At 35.3% G+C, this 23,554-nt stretch overlaps 1 protein-coding gene across 4 annotated transcripts in view; it reads left to right on the forward strand.

The window, feature by feature from the left end:
* Window positions 1–417: 417 nt before the first annotated feature.
* Window positions 418–23,554, forward strand: part of PGGT1B (protein geranylgeranyltransferase type I subunit beta) — a 58,405-nt gene continuing 35,268 nt past the window's right edge. For all 4 annotated transcript variants that reach the window (XR_009053999.1, XR_009054003.1, XR_009054002.1 and 1 more), the window contains exons 1-5: window positions 418–574; window positions 6,347–6,465; window positions 17,343–17,410; window positions 21,139–21,290; window positions 22,560–22,692. Coding sequence is in view for 1 of the 4 variants with exons in the window: in XM_057737188.1 (XP_057593171.1) it covers window positions 435–574; window positions 6,347–6,465; window positions 17,343–17,410; window positions 21,139–21,290; window positions 22,560–22,692 (612 nt within the window). In the remaining 3 variants the exon portion in view is untranslated. The remainder of the gene's footprint in view (window positions 575–6,346; window positions 6,466–17,342; window positions 17,411–21,138; window positions 21,291–22,559; window positions 22,693–23,554) is intronic.

The following is a 23,554-nucleotide window of genomic DNA, read 5'->3' on the forward strand; positions in this document are numbered from 1 at the left end:
GCTTAAAACTGTGGCCTTGTCTGTTGGCAAATTTATACTGGCCCATGTCTGTTTTCATATATACCATCTTCATGTTCTTTAGGGCCTTAATTTTTTCAAAGCGAATTTGAACTTTGCACTTCCTCCCAAATATCGAACGAAGATAAAAGTTCTGGAAGAATTTGTGGATTTGTGGGCTGAATTTTACAAGGCTTGCGCGGTGTTTCCAAACCTTTGGGGCTTAGAGTATAAAAGGCGGTGTCGTGCGCTACCTACGGAGAAATCGGAGGGAGAAAGCGCCGCGTGAAGCCCTCGGTTGACAGCGTGTAGTTTCAATCGCCGACGGCGGGCGCATGCCCCCACCCCACCCGCCACCCGGGGGTCGCCCCTCGGGTTTCCTTCGCGCCGTACGCCAACTGCTTCCGGGTCGCGGCGGACGTCGTTTCCGTAGTAGCATGGCGGCCACGGAGGATGAGCGGCCGGCGGGGAGCGGAGAGGGAGAGCGGCTGGATTTCCTGCGCGACCGGCACGTGCGGTTCTTCCAGCGTTGCCTCCAGGTCTTGCCGGAGCGCTACTCTTCGCTCGAGACCAGCAGGTAACTAGCGGCCACAGTCAGCGGGGCTGACACCGGGCCCGGCCCCCCGGAAAGGCGCTGCGGAGCCTGACCGCTAAGTGGGCGCCCGCAGGGGTGTGCGCCGTCGCCCACCCGGCACCGCTTCCCCTCCGGGTCGGGCTGCGGTCTCTCTGGCTGCCGCGAGCTAAGGCGAGAGAGGTGTGGCGAGCTGTAAGTCGAGGGCTTTGGGAATCTCCAGGTTCCGCCCTTTTTACTTCTCAAGCATTTTTTCCTATCAACTCTGAGCTTCCTTTTACCCTTTCTCCGAGACTGTGAGTCACTTGGCCTCACTTCCGAGTTTAAAAAGAGAAAGACAAAGCGTTTGTTACCGTATTTTACCTAAATAGCCTCTCCAGTGCTTCCCTTTCCTCCATAAAGTCATTAACTCTTAATTGAATGCCTATATGTGTTCAACGTATAGGAGCGGCAGAGTCTACGGTTTAGGTAGGTATGAACTTTCCAGGAATTGTAAATCTAATGATAGGATTGGCGAAAGAGGTGCAGTGTTGCTTGAAGCATTCTGTTAAAGTTTATTTGCAATAGCATTGTGTGTTCGGGTTGTCTGAGGACTGTGATCTGGCAGAGGCTAAGAAACTGTGAATTAATCATTCAGAGTAGAAAACTGGGGATGAGAATAACGAAAGGAGGAAGCGATCATTGCTCTGCATTGCTGTGTTTTGAAGTGAGACTCCAAAGCTACCTGGGACTGGCTTGGAAGAGAGAGCGAACTGGGTTTGCTCTGATCTCTTTCCTGAATGTATTTTGAATACTGCATGACTGGGTCAGTTTTGGAAGTTTTATAGATTACTTCTGCATACATGGTCAACAGATTTTTATTTTGGTACGTGGTGGAGGACAGCTGAACAAGACATGCAAGCAGTTTCAATAGGGCAGGTTCCTAACCCAGATTTCCTTAGCGAGACCATCCCTAATCATCCTTTCCAAAAGAGACTACTTCCAGTCACCATTTGAAATTGTATATTGATTGGTTTATTTGTTTAATATCTTTCTTCCACACAGGACTGTAGACTTCATGAAGGCAGGATTTTTGTCTTGTTTACCTCCATAACACCAGGGCTGCCCAGTTCAATTTGGTAGCCACGTTTGGATTTGTAAATTTGAATTAGTTAAAATTAAATCAGATTAAAAATTCACTCTTTGCAGTGGCTACCACGTTTCAATTGCTCAGTCACCACAATGGCCTGTGGCTTTTGTTTCTATGTCAACATTTCTGTCATCTCAAAAAGTCCTACTGGACAACATTGCGCTAGAACCTTGACTAATATCTGGCATAAGAGAAGGTAATAAGTACATATTTATTGAATAATTATTCCAAGCTCAGCCCTGAAAGGATGAACAGATTTTTGCTAAAGTAAGAGTGAAGCATCATTTATATTCCTTTCTCCACCCATGTGTATTGATCGACTAGCAGAGCCCGTACCTCGACCTAAATTAACATTTCCAAAACTCAGCCCCTTGATTGTAATGATATGGGATGTTTAGAAGTATATTGACAAGTCACAATTATATTTTATGATTAATTTTATGTGAATTTAAAGCATTTGAATAAAAGATATCATCCATCCTATTTTGACCGTTAAACAGTTGAACTTTGCTTATAGCTATCACAGGTCTGTGGTTGCATTTTCAAAATATCAGTGTGTTTACTCTGTTTAAAATTCATCAAGGACCAAACCATATACACTAATGCATGTTGACAGTAAACTGTAATCCTGCTCATAGCATAAGTAAAACAGCAAAAATCGTCTGATTAAACAACTAAACAATTGATTTAATAATGTAGTATAATCTTAGGATCTACACCAGGTATTGCATATTAGATAATAGGTATATAATATCACAGTGCAGTAGTTAAAAGATATTAAATTATATCCTTTTTATGCCTCATGTTTGTCACTTAAATGTTTTATCATTTTTTAATGGCTCAATTAATAACCACATTTAAGATAATATGCACATACTGGGTTTTGTAGTGATTTTTTTTAAGTTTTTCAATTTTTCCCTTTCTTGACTCACAGTCTTTACTTTCTTTAGTTCAGCATTGTCTTTTTGTGTGTATGTGATTCATAATTGACTTTAAGATGCTTGTGAAGAAGCTTCAACTTTTTAAGTAAAGGTGACTGGTCACAAAATTTTTACTAATACCAGAGTTTTAAAATAAAACAATGTGTTAACTAAGTCATAATGCTTAGCTAGTATTGTAGTTCAATTCCACAAACATTTATGGAGGGCTACCATGTGTCTGGGTATGGGGATATGGCATAAAGCAGTGATTCAGGTGTTCCTGTGTTCATTTCTTTTTACTGATAGATATGAAACAGCTGACTCCTAGGAAGGCTAATATTGAACTAGACACTTAGACCCTTATTTTCTGACCCACCATTATGGCAGAATTATTCTATTTCCCTGTTTCTTTTAGCCTGACCAATAGAATAATTTTTATTTTTCTTATAGCAGTAGCTTTATGAAAATTAAAAGATAAACTGTTTATTGGTTCACTCGAGATTTTTCTTTTGTATTAACTTCTGAAAAGTGATAGTTACTAGTTAGGTGACTAGACCTTGGATTGTGAGCTTTGTCAGTTAACAGGTTTCTTTTCATGAATGGTTTAGAGAGCTTTTTGGTTATGTGATATTGTCATTTGTGTTTGGGCAGTGGGCATTAGAGTAGGCCTTTTTTAATTGAGCAAAATATTGACCGTTTTCTATTACGTTGTTTATATTACTTATATTACTATAAGTATTAATATACTTACATTATTGTCTAAAGTTTGAGACAGTTTGCCTAATAGGAGAAATAAAAGTACAAATTATTTAGTACAACAGTGCTTCCCAACTCTAATGTGCATGTGAATCACCTGGGTGTCTTGTTAAAATGCAGGTTCTCATTGCATAGGTCTGGGTGGGGTCTGGGATGCTGCAGTCGTGACAGGCTCCCGGGTGAGGCTGATGCTGCGGATCCCCTGACCTCATTCTGCGTTTGTCTGCACAATGATTGTGATACTCACAGAGCATTCTGTAAGCACCTAAGTAACTCTACCTGAAGAGGCTTCTTGGAAGAAGTAACCCTGGAGTGAAATGTTAAAGAATGTGTTGAGTTTTTGTGTGGGTGGGTAGATTATGGGCGAAAGGGCAATAAATAAAGAAATAAAGATAGGTAAATGAGTGTTGAGCAGGGAAACGTCAGTCACTTCTCTAATAGTGGTTCAAAATGTAAGGCAGGTGTGGTAGGAATTTAGTATGGAGAGGTAGATGTGGGCTTTGTTTGCCACATCAAGAAACTGGGAATTTGATATCTTGTAAGTGTTGGGAAGTTACCAACCAGTGGGTCTTCTTGGTTAGATTTGCATTTCAGAGTGATCATTGGGTTTGAGATTGGTTATTGTATTAAGTAGGAGAAGACCCAAAACCAGGGACACCAATTAAGGAAGCTCTTGCAATAGTCCAGGAACCAGATGCTGGAACAGCAGAAATAGGGATAGAAAGGAGGGGCTGAAGAAACAAAGAGTCCCAGAATTCTAGAGTTGGAACTACCAACTGGTCTAGAGAACAAGAGGCAAAAGGAGCAGATTTAGAAAGGAAGAAGATGGTATCTGTAGTAGCACTTAGAAACATCATTTAGTTTATCCCTCTTCCCTGCATTTTGATCTACTGGTGAAGCAACTTGTCGGGGGGGAGGGGAGGTGGCAGGGATGTTACTTCTTCATCCATGTAAGGTAAACTTTTTATATGTACTTTTCAGAGTAGGAGAGGGGTCAGGAAGACTCGGCTTACTTTGATTTTTCAGGCTACAGACTCAGAGTTCAATTCTAGGGAAAAGAAGAAAGGAAGAAAACAGACAGATGCTCTCCAAAGAAGTAATAAAGTAAAAATCACTGGCCAGATTTTAGGTGCGTGCTTTGGCAAGATTACCTCTGTAGATGCGTGCACCAAGGCAGGTTGCCTAGCAGTCTCTACTTTAAGCAGCAGTCATCTGGGCACCATAAAACCCTACATGATTTCTCCCAGAGGCCCACAGCCCAGAATTCCTTTTTATTCCTTGTGATTTATTTAATTCTCTCCCTCTCAGAGTTTTAGGACAACCTGAGAACTCTAGTGTAGTCAGAGGAGGAATACTTTCTTATTATCCTATCTTGGAGGCAGGCTGGATGTTTGCTCCAAATCAACTTGGTTCTGTCTGCCAGCCACTGGTGGGTGCTTAACTTGATAAACAAGCTTTTCACTATAGCATTGTTAATCCTATAAAGCTTAATATAAACTGCTATGGGTTGAAAATGCTGGATTTTGAGAAGCCTTTAATAACTAACTATGCAGGATTTTAAAATAGTTTGCCATCGGATGACTAATTTCTGGTGTTTGCATCCATACTGTGGAGCAAGTAAAACAAAAAACCACATCATTCAGGTAACACTTATATACAGGTAACAGTATGACTTTAGAGCAGAGTTTCTAGACCTCAGCACGTTTTGGGCCAGATACTTCTTTGTTGACTGGGGCGGTCCTGTGCATCATAAGATGTTTAGCAGCATCCCTGGCTTTTACCAACTGATTGTCAAGTAACACCGTTCCCTAGTGATGAAAACCAAAATTGTCTTCAGAATGTCCACTGGGGAGCAGTATTGCCCCAGTGGAGAATCGCTGTGCTTCTAAAGCCTGGCTGCCCATTAGAATCACCTGGGAAGCTCCCCACCGCCCACCCCATCACCACTCACCCAAACTCCAGGTCCAAACCCCACCTTCCATCAGAATTTATGATATCTTTGTTGTGGAGTAAGGCCTGAACCTGTTCTGGTTTTCTTGCTGGTGTAAGTTGTTTGTTTTTTTAAACTGAATCTAATTATGCCACATATGAGAAACACCCCTTTGACTCAGAATTCCTTGTTTTCATTGGTTATCTAGCATGGAAATCACAAGCAAGTTACTTGAATTCTTTGGACTTTATTATCTTGAGCTATAAAATTAAAGAGATGAACTAGGTAATTTCTGCTTTTAACTTAGAAAATAATACCTACTTATTTTTATAGCCCTTTGGATATGTTTTCTTATAACATTTTTTAGTTACAGGAATATCATTGTTTTATCAACAACCTCATGTTTCTCACTTTTATCTCTCTTCCTTTTGCTTTTCTCTATAATAATGATTTAATAAACTAAATTATTAGATACTTAATTTTACCTGACTGTAGTCATTCACTTTATAGATTACAGCAAAACCAAACCCTATGATAGCTCTCCAGAAGGCCTAAATGTAGTATTGCATGTCTTTTATTTGTTAGTTAATTCAATAAATTGAGTGCATACCATGCACAAGGAAGACCTCATCTCATGAAACATAATTAGCACTAAGAGCAGTGATTTTCAAATGTGGGTACTATTAGGTAGAGATTTTCCCCATGTCTAAAATGTTTTGGAGAAGATTGGGAGGATGGTGGAGGTTGCCAACTAATGAAAAGGCCTGTGTAGCATGTTAGTCCTGTCCATTCAAATCAGGGAAATACCATTAATAATAGCTTTGCTTGTTAGCAGGTAAGCACAATAACTGTGTGAAGTATAATGATTTACAGATAAGGAAGCTGATATTAAATTATAAGAATAAATTGGGGTTTTTGGCTTTTGCAAGTTGGGAGTATTGTTTAAATTATTGTAAAGTTAGACTGAGTTTATTATTTGTTTGAACCAGAAAGACTTCATTGAGTTGATAGTTAAGATGGAATTTTATATTTTTTTCTTTTAGGTTGACTATTGCATTTTTTGCACTCTCCGGGCTGGATATGTTGGACTCCTTAGATGTGGTGAACAAGGATGATATAATAGAGTGGATTTACTCCCTGCAGGTCCTTCCCACAGAAGACAGTGAGTGAGTTTTTAGCATTTTATTTTTAGTGTGGCTGGTTGTACCTGGCATAACATGTGTTGGACTCGGAAATCTTAGTATTTATTCCTAAACTATTAACATATTTTATTCATCTGTGTTTTCCTTGTAATGCAACACTCCCTTTCTATTTGAACATAGTGCTGACCAAGTCTAGTCATTAATCTCTGGAGAGAACAATTTAACAATGTCTAAGGTTGGATGGAGATTCACAGTTGTGCACCATGCTGTGTTGTGTATTTCCACATTGATGACTGCTTGTGGACTACTTGTATTCCATATTTATGTTTGATTAGTTTTGTAGCATTCACTCTATTTTTCATTCCCAGCCATTCTTTTTGTCTCTTCAGTGAAAAACTCTTTGCCATCAAAAAGTTTCATTCCAGTCTCTTGGCCACTTTCCCTCTAATGTTCCATTAGTATTTCTTTAATGGTTTCTTAGAGCTCTTAGTTACACTTCAGTTATTTTTATGCTTCTTAAAACTTTATACATTTTGACCAATAAATAAATTCTCAACATTCATAATTACTGATCAACTACACAAGTTTTATAAACTCTGTTCACTCCATTAAGTGTAAAATACCTAATATCTATTCAACTTATAAATGTTAGAAGTTCTAATGTTGAATTGAATTAGATCAAGCAAATAAACTCCCATGCAATTTTTATCTATGGTCACCACTTACCTATCTTTTAAGAGTCAGCATTTATAAATTAACTGTGTGGTTCATTGGTTGGAGTAATCATGTATAAATCTCACCCAGGTGAACTTTGGGAAAATAACAAGCTAAAGCTTTATTTAGAAAGAAAGAGCTTTGATCTATTAGCAGATGCTGTTGGACATAGTTTGTAGCTTTCTACTTTATTGTTCTTGAAGTTTGTAGTATCTTTTTATATATAATTTTAAGAATCTGTGTCTGTTGATGAATTCTTATTAAAAATGATTACGTGTCTAGATCTATCAGAATTTTATTGCATAAATATTTCATCACTTTTCACCAACTATATGAAGCAGCATATATAATATACTGGTGAGTAGTTATAGATTGTAACAGATTGTTGAGTAGGATTTATTGAATGTTCTGCTAAGAATACTCTGCTAAACCTGTGGAGGAGGGCCAGTGATAAATTATAAGATATGGTTCTCATTCCCTGGGAGCTTGCATGGCTGAGATGAGGTCACAATTCTAGGCACCTGCAAAATGGAAATAATTTGTGTTTTTCTTTTTTAATCAGGATTTTTTTTCACTAGTTTAAGTGAAAGTCGAATTTTTTAAAAAGTTAAGTTTTGTTACAGATTATATATAATTTTTGTTTATTAAAAATACATGTCCTAATCAAATTATACATTGTAGTTTCTTAAATATATTTCACTGATACAGATAGGAAGTTATACACTGTGATACATAGGAAAGCTATTCTATACATTTTTGTTAAAATATATTTTATATTATTTTCAGAAATTATTTACAATATTCGTTTCCTTGGAATAAAATAGCTATTGTCTCTCTAGAAGTGTAGGGACCATAGCATTTTAGTGAGAGACTCATGCTATAGGTTACAATTACCAGAACACTAGTCACTTATTCAGTATGCTTTCTATTTTCTGTCTTATATTTTTATCTGTCTTTAAGGACTATTTGCTGGCTCCATGATTGAGCTAATTAATACCCATATTCTTTTTGAAGGCTTTTTACTTTTCTCGTTATTTGATTTTTTGTTGTGCGAGCTTTGCTGTTATCTGAACTTTCATATTATCTCTAATAATTGTGTTTGCTATGTACTCACTAGAACGGCCAAAATAAGAAAGGTCGAAAATAACAAATGTTGATGAGAATGTTGCACAACTGTAACTACTATTTTACAGCTACTATTTGGCAATATTTACTGAAACTGAACATATATACATTCTGTGAACCAGCAGTTCTACTCCTTAGTGTATACCCAACAGAAATGAAAAAATGTGTCCACCAAAAGATGTGTACTAGAATGTTGATAGCAGTATTTTTCACAGGAGCCCAGAGTAGGAATATTCAAACTACCCATCATTGGTGTAATAGATAAATGATGTATTACAGTTCACACAATAGAGTAGTATACAGTAATGGAAAGAACAGTTTAGACCTGCATGCAAAAATTTGGATGAACGTCACAAACATGTTTTGAGATAAAGAAATATATAGTGTACTATTCTATTAATACAAAGTAAAAATGTAGGTAAAACCAATCTGAGCTTTTGAGGAGTGACAAGAAGGAAGCAGGATGGGGCTTCTAGGATGCTGGTCATGTACTTTTCCTTGAGCTAAGTGCTGGTTATTCAGGTGAGTTTGCAGAGTTTGTTCAGCTGTTTATTATACTTTGATGACAGTTTAAAATTTTTTGAATTAGGGTGTACTCATCATCTCTTTTAAGATCCATCAGAATTCTTTCCCATCGTACTTTCATCTTCATGGACTTCATTGGGTTGAAGCCCATTGCTAATTTTTTATTTTTTCAGTCATTGCTGCTTAACTGTTGCTTACATCTGAATCATAAACTTCTGGAGGACAGTGAATACGTCAGTCTTACATTTCTTTTCCCTTTTGGTGCCTAGAGCATTGTTGTGTATCAGCAGTTGTTGGACTGCTAAATTACCTGTATCTTTTCCTACTTTTCTTCTTTTCTGTATTTTCACCTTTAGCCTAGAGCATCCTCTGGCTCCTCAAATATTTTCTCATTCATAAGGCATTTGCAGACTGAACAGAATATGCTTTCTGTAACTCATAGCTTTATATTTGTCCTACTTTGCGATATCACATAAAATCTTAGGGAATTTAAAAATCTTAAAAGTGTTAAAAACCAGAGACCATAAAGGAAAAAATTGGTAGATTTGACTAAATAAATATTTTTAAATGTTATGTAGGGAAAGATAAAGTTGGATAACTGACAGACTTGGAGGAAATTGCACCAATATATATACCAGACAAAATATTAATATCCATACTATAAAGAATTGTTAAAAATTGAGAAAAAAATGACACATTGCTGTTTAGAAAATCACAAGCTTTATGACTAGGTAGTTCAGAAAAGAAGTACAGATAGTTATTAAATACATGAAAAGAGGATTAATCAATATTAGAAATTAGGGAGATGCAGTAGAAACAAAGATGTTAACATTATTTTTTACCTAACACATCAATTTAGCAAAAAGTTTTTAAAAGTTGTAAAAATGTGGGCAAAAGAGCACTTTAATATTCTTTTGGTGGAAGTAAAAATTACGGCAACCTTTGGAATGGCATTTTACCAGTGTAACTTTTTACCCTCACATATTCTTGTGTGTGTTGTAGTTAGTTAAATAATGGCCCCCGAAAGGTATGTCCATCCAGAAGCTCAGAATATGACCATATTTGGAATAAGGGTCTTTGCAGGTGTAATTAAGGTAAGAATCTCAAGATCAGTGACTGGTGTGCTTCCAAGAGAAAGGAGAGGGAGATTTGAAACACAGAGGGGAAGGCCGTGTGAAGACAGGTGCAGAGATTAGAGTGATGGGTCAACATGGTAAGGAACATCAGGATTGCCCACAGCCACCAGAAACTAAGAGGGGGTGTAAAATGGATTTTCCCTCAGAGCCTCCAGAAGAAACCAACCCTGCTGACAACTTGATTTTGGACTTCTGGGCTCCAGGACTATGAGAGAATAAATTTCTATTGTTTAAAGCCACCAGGTTTATGGTAAGTTGTTAACTAACCTCAGGAAATGAATACACATGCACAAAAATCTGTATAGAAGAATGTTTTGGCATTGTTTGTTGTAGTAACAGATTAGAAACAAAATAAATATCCACCAAATTGAAATAGTTAAGTAAACTATGGTCCAGTAAAGAGTACTGCCCAGTAGTAAAGTGACTGAGGTAGATCTGTATATGTACTGACATGAAACCGTTCATCAAACATAGTTAAATGATGAATACCAATATGTACAGGGGTGTTTTGTTTTAATAACCTATTAACATCAGTGTATAGGAGAAACTCTGAAAGCGTGCATAGATGGTCTTTGTGGAGAGGGAAGTAGATGAGAACAGAGGTAGGGCCTGGCAGGATAAGTTAATTTAGTTTTATTTTGTATATCTGCATTGTTTGAATGCTTATAACAAATGTTTCCATATTAAAAAATTCAAGTTAAAAAATCTTTAGCTTAACTTCTCTTCAAAACACAAGAATAAACAAAAACTAAACCCATTTATATGGTTATACACAAATATTCATATTTTGCTAATGGCAGAAACAGTGCTTACATTATTTAATATTTTATAATTTTCAAATACATAATCAAATTTGTTCTTCCTCTAATCTGCTTTCCCCACTTCCCACACGTTAAGAGACCTGCCCGAGGCCTCACACAGATGTAAAGTAATAGAGTCAGACTGAAATCCCTGTCTTCTGACTCCAAATCCCAATGCGGCTTTACTGGTGAAATATATAGGTCCCTAGTGGAGACTGTCATGTATGGCACTTAAGTACATTGTGAATATTTAATCACAATTAACCCTGGCCTTTCACTTAATTCCAGGGTTATAAAGACCCCATGGTATCCTAGTAATAAGTGTGTGGTCACACCATTGGAGAGTTGGGCCCTTCTCATCAATATCAGAAAGTATTTAGGAAACACAAGGGATCAGGCTGGGAATTTTGTGTTACCCTCTCTGATCAGGGATACAACCAGAGAATTTTTGAACTAGAACCAAACAAGGAATATTATAGTCCATCATTTTACAAATCAGGATATTAAGATCCAGAGAGTAATAATTTGTCCACAGTAATATATTTAGTTAATGCTCGGGGCAGAATTAGAATACAGTTTTCTGTTTCTAATTTTCAGTTTTTCTAATACTAATCCCACGCAATAGGTGCTCTGTTTATCATGTATGTTTTTCTGTGAGATATGGATTTTTTTTCATGAGAACTGTGAGGCTCTCATGATTCTAAAGGAAAATCTGGTATCTCTTGCTTAATAGAGTTCATAAAACATTAGAATTCAGTGTTTGGAAATGTAGACAAGGTGGTTCAATATTAAAAGGTAAAATGCTTAGTGATTTTGGTTTTTTAGTAGACTTTTCAGTCAGCTTGCTGCCTTTTTTTAACAACGCTGAAAATGTAAGTATAGTTTCATGTGGCTAAATTGAGCATGTTGCAGATTTTAGAGATTGTGGAGCACCTGTTTGGGAAGCATTGTAGATCAAGAATTTTTTGCAAAGATGGTCTCACAGTCGTTGGTTAGTTTATGTCCCCAGCTGCCCCTAGTCACATGTCTGGTAGGCTGTACCACAGATATTTTCACAGTCCACCTGCAATTCCAGATTCTCAATTTACTATTTTGTTGGATGAAACACTATTAAATATCTAATCTCTGTGAAAGAAAATCTCCCACCTGCCTTCTGTTTAATTGGTCTAGGTCCTGTTCTAAAACTATCTGTGAAATTTAGAAAATAAGAAAACACTTTTTAAGCTATGTAATATTTTATTTACCTTATCTGGGTCTCTCTTGACACCCTGAAACACAAGTTGTGTGAGGTGTGTCCATTTACTAGGAAATCTTGTGTTTCTTGAGACCTATGAGAAATTATTTTGATAGCCATAAAATATAAATGTCCATTTTTATGTTTAAAAATCACCGCATTCCTCACTTGAATTCTGTTTGCTTAATGCAAAAACCTAACTTTCAAAATGAGAATTAGAAAGTTAAGAACATGACCAAAACATGTTTTGAATTATATTTAAGCATTAATATATGATAATATGTTATTTTAATATATGATGTTTTAATAATATGGTATTATTAAAGCCCGAGTTGTCCTTTATTAGAAGCACCTAAATATAATTTTTATGTATTTTTATTTTATCATTCATAATAAAGTTTTCTCTTAAAAGAGGGGAAATACATTTTCTTATGAAGAGCAAAAGTAACTGCTGATTAAGTCTTTTTTAAACTCTAAAGTTTTACATTCTGTGGGTTTATAACCATTTTCTTTGCTTTTTAGAGAATATCTAAATGCATTGTCTTTATGATGCTTGACATGTAGTTGGTGTCTATATGAGCTTAATAGTAAAATCCTAAGTTGTAAAGTGAGATATGACCCAGTCATCAAGCAGGAGTCAGCTTTGTAGCTTAATAATTGTCTTTGATGTGCAGGCATGCAGATAGAGGGATTGTTTTCCTTATGGTCGATAGCTACACATGTTATAGTCTCCAATAGCACATCCCTCTACATACTCATAAATACGCATATATGTATTACATCCATTTGCATATGCCCTTTTCTTTCCATCGACCCAGTTTCATTTTTAAAAGTAACCTGGATTTTTATGATACATAGCTGTCTAAACTGCTTCCATATAACAAGGTAAACTAGTTTAACTTTATGGATGCATTCACCAAATCAGTGGTTCTCAATTCTGACTGTGTATCAGACAGGGATTATTTTTCTTTCTTATATATGATTGTTCAGGCCCTATCCTGAGAGTTTTGATGTGGGCCGAGGTTAGGATCCAAAGCATCTATATTTTTTCAAACTATACTTCATTCTGTTGATCAGCCAGATCACACTTTGTTCACTTCGTTACTACTGAATAGGAACACTAGATGGTGCTATCTAAAAACCTCCAAAGAAGTTTAAACTTTATCCTGAATATGCATTCAGTTGTAAATTTGGAATAAATTTCATGTTTATACTTTATTAATTATCATGAATAGGTAAGCTTACTAGAATTATAAAAGAATGCACAATAGCAGACAAATCTTGACAGGAACCAGAAAGAATGGCCTAAGGAATTTTTTAAGATGACGATATGTACTCCCTTTAGAAAATGGAAAAAAAGGTATTTTTATTTTAAAGAAACTTTCCATGATAAATTTTAATGGAAGCTGTTAATTTCCTCCTATTTCACTTTTGATAAAATCTAATTAACTGATTTTAAAGGTTACTATTTATTGAGTCTTGGTCGCTGTGCTGAACACGATATAAACATGCCCTTGAACCTTTTACAAGAACCCTCCTAAATATTGCTTATAGTATGTTATTGTTCCGAATTCAAAAATGGAGGGAACCAGCTGAGACACATTACTTGTCTATAGGACACAGTGCTAGTAAGCATAGGATCTTGAGTTTGATTCCAAGTGTCCTTGCTGTAACCCCTAATCTTAAATTGCCACAACTCCTAACCGTAAGTGGTATTTTTGAGCATCAATATTTTTGCCACTTTTCAGAAAAGTTAATAATTTAAGTAATATAAAAACAGAAATGAGGAAATAGAAATGTCATTCATTTATTTTTAAGGAAATAATTTCATTCAGAAACAGGTATTTATTAAACCTCTACTATATGTCAACCTCTGTATAAAACTAACAGTGGGGGCTCCAGAAAGACTTCCTGAGGGAAGTATAAACTCAGACCTGAAACTTGGAATCACAGGTTTCCCCTATCAAAAGTAGAAGTAGGATTTGATTTTCATAGAGAGCTATCAGCAAATCAGTAGCTTGAAAGGATAACTTTTAAAAAGGCAATCCAAAGGAAAAAAAGAAGAAACATTGCAAAAATTTAAGTCATAATAGGAAAACATTTTAGGCATCAATTAAAATATAGGACCTAGGAAAATATACCTTTTGACACTACCCCTCACCCAATTAAAGATGGATTAAAACAAGTGATGAAAGAAGAATAAAGGAACCCATGGCTTGGTAAGGAAGGGATAATTTATTTTTAGATTTTAAAAGTACAATATTACATCCAATTTGGAGTATGGAAGGAGTATTAGGCAGAATTCTAAAGATGTCACCCCCTCTCCCACCAAAATTCCTGTTCCCTGGTTATTCAGTCAAACGCTAATCTAGGTACTGCAGATTTTGCAGATGAAGTTAAGGTTACTAATTAGCTGACCTTAAAATGTGGAGATTGTTGATGGGTGTTAATACATACAGGCACAGTGTAATCATAAACCCTTAATAGAGAAGAAGGCAGAAGAGTCAGAGAAATTCAGTGAAAGAGGGCAAAAGAGAGATCTGCAGAAGGGGAAGCCAGAGAGAGTCTAAGCATAAGAAGGATTTAAGCACCATTGCTGATTCTGAAATACAGGGGCCCAGATGCAAGAAATGGCAAGAGTGCCCTCTAGGAGCTAAGGGGGTCCCCCAGCTGACAGCTAGCAAAGGAATGGAGATTTAGTCTTATAGCTGCAAGGAACTTGATTCTTCCAAACAACTTGAGTGAACTTGGAGGCAGATTGTTCCCCAGAGCCTCCGATAGGGAATGTAGCCCTACCAATACTTTGATTTAGCCTGGTGAGGAACTGCCTTGGCTGTCTGACCTTACAGAACTGTGAATAATAAATGGGTGTTGTTTTAAGTTGTTAAGTTTGTGGTAATTTGTGATGACAACAATGAGTAATAAAGAGAACAAAATTCACCTTTATTCGTAGCATCCCACACAATATTATTTTATTTATTCCCTTCCAGGCTTTGAGGATGAGCCCACTTCACCTAATTATAAACATAATGCACATATATTTTTGTATCCTGCTTTTCTCTTAACTTGATCATTTATATTTCTCCATATTACTATGTAGTTTTCCCTAGTCATTACTCTTAATAGCAGTATAATGTTCCTTTGAGTAGAATATGTTATATTTAACCTGTTGGACTTTTGTGTCACTTCAAAATTTCTGCCATCATAATACTATAGCGGGTGTTTCTGTGCATATGACCATCTCATATTTGAAGTTACTGGAATGCATTTTCAGGTGCATCATTACCAGTTGAAAGGTATGAGACTTTTTATGACATTATATATTGACAAATCTTAAATGGCTTACCAATTTAAAAGTCTTTAGCAAAGATAAGAGAACCACGTTCATCAAAATCATTATCACCATTAGATAGCATTCTTTTTTAAATAATTTTTTTTTGTTAATAGGGTGAAGATGCTTGGTGGAGAGTTTTAAATTTAGGGATAAAGTTTCCTAAATTACTCCAGGAATAAATGTATAAGCTACTATTCTAAGTATTTCAGGAGATATAAAGCTAAATAGTGTTTAGTACCTGAAAACCAGTTATGATTAGTCATCTACCAGTCATAAGATGTGTGAAGCTTATTCCTTACCTTGGAACCTGTTTTTAAGTCCACTTGATTTATTTATTAGCAGTGCATATGCAATCTGTTGGTACTACATTCCTACCTTCTATCATGCTGATTTTATAATAGTTCTCAAAACCATAATTATTTTCTTATTGTGGGTATGACCATTTTTTAATTTATATTTTTAAATTTCTTTTTTTCCAGCTTTCTGGAGATATTATTGACATATATGTAAGTTTAAGGTGTACAGCATGATTATTTGAAACACGTATATACTGTGAAATGATTACCATAATAAGATTAGTTAGCACCTCCATTCCCCTCACATATTTACCTTCTTGTGTGTGTGGTGATAAAATTTAAGGTCTACTACTTAAGGTTTCAATAACTTCCAAGTATACAGTACAGTATTGTTGATTATAATCACCATGCTGTACATACATTAGATCCCCAGAACTTACTCATCATATAGTTAAAAGTGTGTACCAGAAGGCCAACATGTCCCCTGCCAGCCCTGACAACTACTATTCTACTCTCTATTTCTATGAATTCAGCTTTTTAAAATTACACATATAAGTAAGAACATACACTATATGCCTTTCTCTGTCTGGTTTATTTCACTTAGCATAGTGCCCTCAAGGCTCATCCATATTGTTGAAAAAGGCAGGATTTCCATCTTTTTGGTGGCTGAATAATATTCCCATGTGTGTGTGTCTGTGTGTGTTTGTGTGTGTATAGCATGTATATGACATTTTATCTGTAAAAATCTCACATTTTCTCTATCCATTCATCCATCATTGGACACTGAGGTTGTTTCATGTTTTGGATATTGTGAATAATGCTGCAGTGAACATAGGAGTACAGATATCTCTTTGAGATAATGATGTCTTTTTTTTTTGGATATATAACCAGAAGTGAAATTGCTGGATCATATGGTGGTTCTATTTTTAACTTTTTGAGGCGCCTCCATACTGTTTTCCATAGTGGCTGCAACAATTTACATTCCCACCAGGGGTCATAAGAGTTCCCTTTTCATAGATGTAGCTATTTTCTTTCTTAAGTTACCAAGTTATATTCCATCCATATCTTGAAAAATGAAAAATTTTAGGTAGGAAAAATACCTGTGTGAGTAAACATATTTTGAATAAGTAGAGACTAACTGCTAACTTACAGTTTTCTTTTGTACTTTGAAACAAAGTATTGGACATAGAATGAGGCCTGTCTAATACTAAAATACAAAGTACATGTATTTTCTGTGACTGTAGAGCAGTTTATACCTTTACCTTGCTCCCCTGTAAAGAAGTCATGAATTAAAGTAAAAAGACACTGGATGGGACATTAGGTTTCTACATCCTTTTGTGTTGCTAACCAGCTATATACCTTGAACATGTCACTTAACATCTGGGCTTCTGCTTTCTGTTCTATATAGCATGAGGGATTGAATGTGTTGATCACATGAAAAATGGTCATTTAGGAAAAGTATGAAAGCATGTTGTACTCAGTGAGGTAGGCTTAAATTAAAGGTACATGGTAGGAAGTCATTATTTTGGTTTGGACTGGTTTGGAAATTAAATGAAGAAATGCCCATAAAGCTCCTAGAGCAAATATTAATGTTAGCTAGCATGAAAATGGAGACAGTGACAAAGCTTTTGTACTAAAATACTCTGTTTCTGAGAGATTGTATAATTGAACTGCTTTACAATCTGTACAAAAATAAGGTACACTTTAAATAAGTACATGTTTTTATTTTTCAGGATCAAATCTAAATCGCTGTGGTTTCCGAGGCTCTTCATACCTTGGTATTCCATTCAATCCATCAAAGGTTAGTTGTGTTTGGGTTAGGAGGAAGGAGGAGGGGGAGTGGAGAGATTTTAGTAAGAAAGAAAACTAAGAACGTATACAGAAAGAACCAGGCCTCCAGGTTTCAGTGTAGCTAAATACTGTCTAATAAAATGTGTTATGAACTGGAACTTTTTAAGGGAAACCTGCACCCACCTTACTTCCTGGAAGAATGCTCCGTATATAGGCACACAGAAATTCCTGTTGTTACAAAAATTATGTCTTTCTTACTGTTGCACATGTGTGTGTGTAAAAATTATTGGTGATTTCTTGGAGAAAATGGAAATAAAGCACTCAAGTACATGATACTTGTTCTCTAAGAACAATGAACCATGTGTTACAGAAGGACTTTATATTTGGTTCATATTTCTTAGTAATGAAATAAAAACCTCTTGCTAAGGCAGTGATTGGAGACCCAAGTAGTGATGAGTTATGATGACCTTCATGACAGTAGGCAGACTGTCTACAGGGTTATAGGCAGAGGCTTTGGTACCAGCACATGCACATATAGAAAACAGTGAGTGCTAATATATGAGAAGTTTTTTCTTCTTCAAAAAAGCAGACCCCAAACTTTTGTAGGTGTTTCATCTGTGTACAAAATATTTTTTTACAATTAAAGGCAGAGAAAAACTTCATCATTTTGTGGGAAAAGACCTCACAAAATAGAAACTTTTTCCTTGATAGGGGTCAGTCTGCTTATGTAATGGTTACAAGCCGATTTCTGGCTACACTGAGTATATCAAGATTTATATCCGGTTCCAAGCTGAAGGTAAATGGCATGTTGCCAGTGTTTCCATACTCTGCTTCAAAATTTTGGAATAAATAGCAGTGATTTTGGAGAAGGTGACATGATTTGATAGAGGCACTGCTTCAGCTTTCTTCCCTTGCCTTAAGCTGTAGACCTGCATGCCTGTGTCAAAGTCGTATGTTTCCAATCATGTATGCCCATTGCTTTTAGCATAGAATCTAGAAACAAAAGATCCATAAAAATAGTCCTTTTTTTCCCATACCTATAATACTTTCCAACTTAAGCCAGTCCTGAATGAAGGTAGCTCTCCATTTAGTCATAGTGGACAGGATATCTAAAAGTCATGACAGTAGTAATGACCATTATACAGCACCATACCCTTTACAGATGTATACCTACACTTGTTGGAGTAAAACAGTTCTTTGATAACATTACTTTTAAGAGACAGTCCCCTTACTCCCCTCACCCCCTCCCAAGGCATTTTCGAAATAACAAGGATAAAATTTAAGAAGAAACCATTTTGTGCCTTGAGTCACAGTCCCCTGAAGCCCATTTTTGGCCCTTAATTCATCGAGACCCTGGCATTTTCTGGGGAAGCTAGGTCCCACTCCGTTCTGTGTTGCATTGATCTGAATCTTGAGTGGTAGAAGGAGCTAGAGAATATATATTCTAGGTGAAATCATATAGAGCCACAAGGACTTGTTACTTAGGGTGGTGGGTGAGAATCCAAGAGACGGATGAAACTAAGAATCTGGGGAGGCGCATATGATTTTCTAATACAGAATATAAATAAAATAGTATCACTGATTTTTCTTCTGAAACCACCGATGGGCCATTGACTTACCTAAAAAATGCTCAGGACCTTTAGTGATCATAGAACACTTTGAGAAACACTAATGGATCCTTTCAGCGCTCTTTTCTCACTGTTTTCCTTCAACAAATCCATATTCTCTATTAAATTATGTACTGTCCTTAACACATGCTATATAGCCTGGAATTTTCCTTCTCTGCTTTAATTTTACTTTTTCTTCTACCTGTAAAGCTTTCTCTTCATTTGTACCTAACCAAGCTCCTCTTCTGCGGCAGAAAAAAATTTTTTATCCATGTATAATTGTATCTCCATCATGACACTACATTCTACTTTGTACTGTACTTATTCAGGTAGACCTCTTCTACCTTCAAGGTTAAGGTCCACATTTGATTTATGTTCGGATTCTCCACAGTGCTTTTAACGTAGCAGATATTTAAAGTACCAAAAAATGAAATGTTACAGGAGTTCTAAGAAGGTGATTATAAATATAGAATAGAATATCTAGGAGTATTAGAGCTTGAGTTCTAAGGAGGAACTCAGAATGAAAGAAATACTACGATGAAAATTTGCTTGTCATATTTGTGAGACCATATAAGGAGTTGTATATGTAAGGCTGGATAGGTGGGTGAGTTCAGATTATAGAGGATATTGAATACCTTACCAGCTTACTCTGTGAAGAACTACAGAAGGTCAGTGAGCAGGAAAGTATTCTCATTAAGTCACCGGTGATTTCAAGACCTTTGGGTCAAGACTCCAAAGAAGTAGTGGCCCTTTTGATGTTTGCCTTGCACTTGCATCATCATCAGTAAGATAATCAGCATCTGTATAGACAGTAATTATATTTAATCCTCACAGTAACCCTGTGAAGTAGGTACTAATATCTCCATTTCCCTGAGTGAGAAAAATGAAGCAAGCCAATGAGTAGTAGAGCCAGGATTTGATGCCTTTCAGTAGTGTAGAAGTTAACATTTATTGTAGAAAGCAGAAGTCTGTTTTAACCAAAATCTTGCTACAAGCTTCATTTTAACTTTCTAGTATTATGAGCAGTTATTCTAGTATTTAAAGCAATTATTGATGACCTCAAATTAAAACAGAAGGAAATCCTATGAGAAAGATGTATTTAAAATACACTCTTATTCTATCAAAATTAAAACTTTCTTAAACTGTGAAATAAATTAGTACAATGTGAAATTTTACCTTTTTTAAGTGAAATCATCTTTTTAAAATAATCGATTAACAGGATTAGCTGCTTATTTGAAAATAATTATAAAACTTTAAATGCTTTGTATATTGTGGAATGTAAAGTTACGTGGCTTTACATTTTTACTTTTACTTTAATAAGTTTTTAAATTAATTTTATCTAGCCCAATGCCAACTGGAGTCTCTACAGGATTTCCTCCAAGGAGTCACATGTTTTATAAACCTTAAGAGATCTTTGATAACTGTTCTTTTTAGTTTTGTTGAAATAGTCAAATCAATGAAACTAATCCAATAAATACTCTGGTTATATGAGTTTCCTACTTTGACTTCCCAGTTCTGCTTGGGCAATTACTAGTCTAACAGTCTTCACAAAACACTTTTTGCAGTCAATACTCATTTTGGATTTAAACTTTAAAGGTTCGATTATTTTATTTCTAGAGAATTTTTCAATATTAGTATCTTGAACTCTGCATTTTTTTGTCATTTGCTATTCTGTGTTAAGATTATTAGACTCAAATAATTAAACTATATGAGAATAGAAAAAGATTTTTCAACTGTATTGTTTCGTAGTGTTTTTAAATGGTAATTACTACTGTGATATTTATATTAGTATGGCATAAAAAATAATTATTTTTACATGCTTTTCCAACTTTGTAAGACTTATAAGTGATATGGTTGGTCATATAGGAAGTTGAAATAATTTGGTTTATTTCAATATCAGATCTACTTCCATAAAGCTTGAGGATAAATTTTAAAATTATGTAGCCTGGAAAGTATGTGATAATACTTACGTTGAGACATATATGAAATTGAGTTTTGTTTTTCTCTATCAAATGTCTATACAAATCGGTATAAAAAAGATTTAATTTTACTGTTTACTGAAACCTCTTGTCAAGTTGCATAATGAAATAAGATTTCAGTTTTCTAATTAACATATTAATTTCGAATCTAGAATCCTGGAACAGCTCATCCTTATGATAGTGGCCACATAGCAATGACCTACACTGGCCTTTCATGCCTAGTTATTCTTGGAGACGACCTAAGCCGAGTAAATAAAGAAGCTTGCTTAGCAGGCTTGAGAGCGCTTCAGCTAGAAGATGGAAGGTACGGGTCATTCTTTGTTACTTTTTTTTTTAGAAAAATCTTTTGGAACTAAAAATGGATGTAGTACTAAACTAGAACTGTGGAATTTATCATAAACTCTTATGTGAATGAAAATAAAAGTAATCACAGTAACGGAACTCCATTCTTTCTTAGGAGACAATAGAGCCATAATAAATGGTTTAATAGTTTAATAGTTTCAGGATTAGGATCTACTTTAATTTACCTTTTGGGTAAAAAAATGAACACTTTGAAGCAGGCATACATTTAATCTAAACCTTATGCCTTAAAACATAGTGATGTGGGGAAGAGGGATGAACATTGAATATTATATTATATTCAAGTGTAGGTAGTTTCCATGGTGTTTTTAAAGGATAGAAAAAGAAGTTCATTAATATTTGATGGTTTGAATGGTTTGTCTAACAAAAAAAGAATTTTAAGATGAAACATTTTTTTTAAGTCTAGGAAGTGATAGAGCAGTAGTGATGCTGTGTAAAGGAAAGACTTTGCAAACAGATCCTGCCATGTTGTTATATCTGTACTCCATCTACTGTTGTCTCTATTTTCCTGTCAATATTTTAAAAATACTGCTCTCGATGAGGGGAAAATTAGTGGAAACGTAAGATAAATTGGCATTAATTGGAAATACTATAAAACTAAATATTTACCTCAGCAAGTACATGTGACTAATTTCTTAATATTTCATTATAATCTTTGGTTACTGCTATCTTATCTTTGTTTATAAATAAAAGAATAGATATGAAATGCAGACTATTACATACTTCTCTAAAACTAATTAAATAGGTGAAAATTAATATCATCAGTTAATTAATGGTTACATATATATACATTAAGAAGAAATTTCACATATGCAAAACTGGGCTTGAGAATTTCTTACTACCCAGTAGTTCCCAGGTTTTACCTGCTACTTTTCCTGCTTTTAATTCTCAAGCCACTGTGCCACAGCTTACTATGACTGAGAGCAAATAAACTTACTCTGAGTGGTGGCATCAGGGAAGGAGTAACTGCAGTAGTGTGTTAAGCTACCCAGAAATCAGAACTTTGGAATAGAGTGATGATTTAGAAGTAATTTCATGTTATTCAAGTTAATAGTCCTATTCTTTATTTAATAATACAAGTGGTATATGGTTTTTAAGTCCATATTTAGTGATAGATTTTTCTGAGTGAAGACATGAAGTAAGTGTTTCTAACCAAGCCCCCCTACAAAAAAATAAATTATATTACAATAAATCATATGGTTATTATTTTCAGTTTTTGTGCAGTACCTGAAGGCAGTGAAAATGACATGCGATTTGTATACTGTGCTTCCTGTATTTGCTATATGCTCAACAACTGGTCTGGCATGGATATGAAAAAAGCCATCAGCTATATTAGAAGAAGTATGGTGAGTTATGTTGATAAATTTACTCTTTGTTTTAGGTTATTGTTGCTAGTATATGGGGGCTGGCGCAAGCCTCGTCTCTTCTAGTAGTAATTTGGAAATAAGGGTAATAAGATTGCTTTCTGGGTACATCATATATCAGAATAGCCATATAAAAATAATCTTCAAGGACAAATTGACTCTTTAGCCATTAAATTTTAAATGTAACCTGATTGTATCCAAAGAAACAATGTCTTTAGCAGAAAGAAATTAGTCAATCTTAGAAGCAAAATATAGTAGAATCTCAAAGGTGAATATTGATAGCCTATCCTAGTAGGGGTCATTGGGAAGTCGCAGCTAAGCATAAAAGAGAATTATGGTGCCCTTGGTGAGATTGTTCCTATATTGGGTGTGAGGTGTGGGTTCCTTAAGCCATTTTGACTAGCAAGATTGGACTAACAATAGATTTTTGGATCACTTTTGGTTTCTTAATACCTTTATGTGTTTGGTTTTTTTTTAATCTAAGGTTTATTTTAAAGAGAATATCAAGTAGAAATGTTATTCTTTCACACAATACAATTTAGTCTTTTTATCAACAATAGTGAGGAAAACTTAGTTTAGTCTCAACCGGAATTATCCTTTGCTCTACTTTTCAGTGTTTCATATAAAACCAGAGAAATAGAAGGGCTACTTCCCAGGTTTATTTTACTTCTTAAACATGAAATTTTTATTTTATAGATTAGAATATTTTAGGCTATTAGTTCAACTTTTACTAGTCCATATTTCAGAATGAAAATGTAAGTTCTTAGAGGAATGGAGTTATTTTTAATTGAATTGTGAATGTAAATCAGATTTTATAGAATCTACAATAGCACAAATTTTTTAA

Source organism: Hippopotamus amphibius, chromosome 1 (assembly GCF_030028045.1).
Source record: "Hippopotamus amphibius kiboko isolate mHipAmp2 chromosome 1, mHipAmp2.hap2, whole genome shotgun sequence".
NCBI classification, from domain to species: Eukaryota; Metazoa; Chordata; class Mammalia; order Artiodactyla; family Hippopotamidae; genus Hippopotamus; species Hippopotamus amphibius.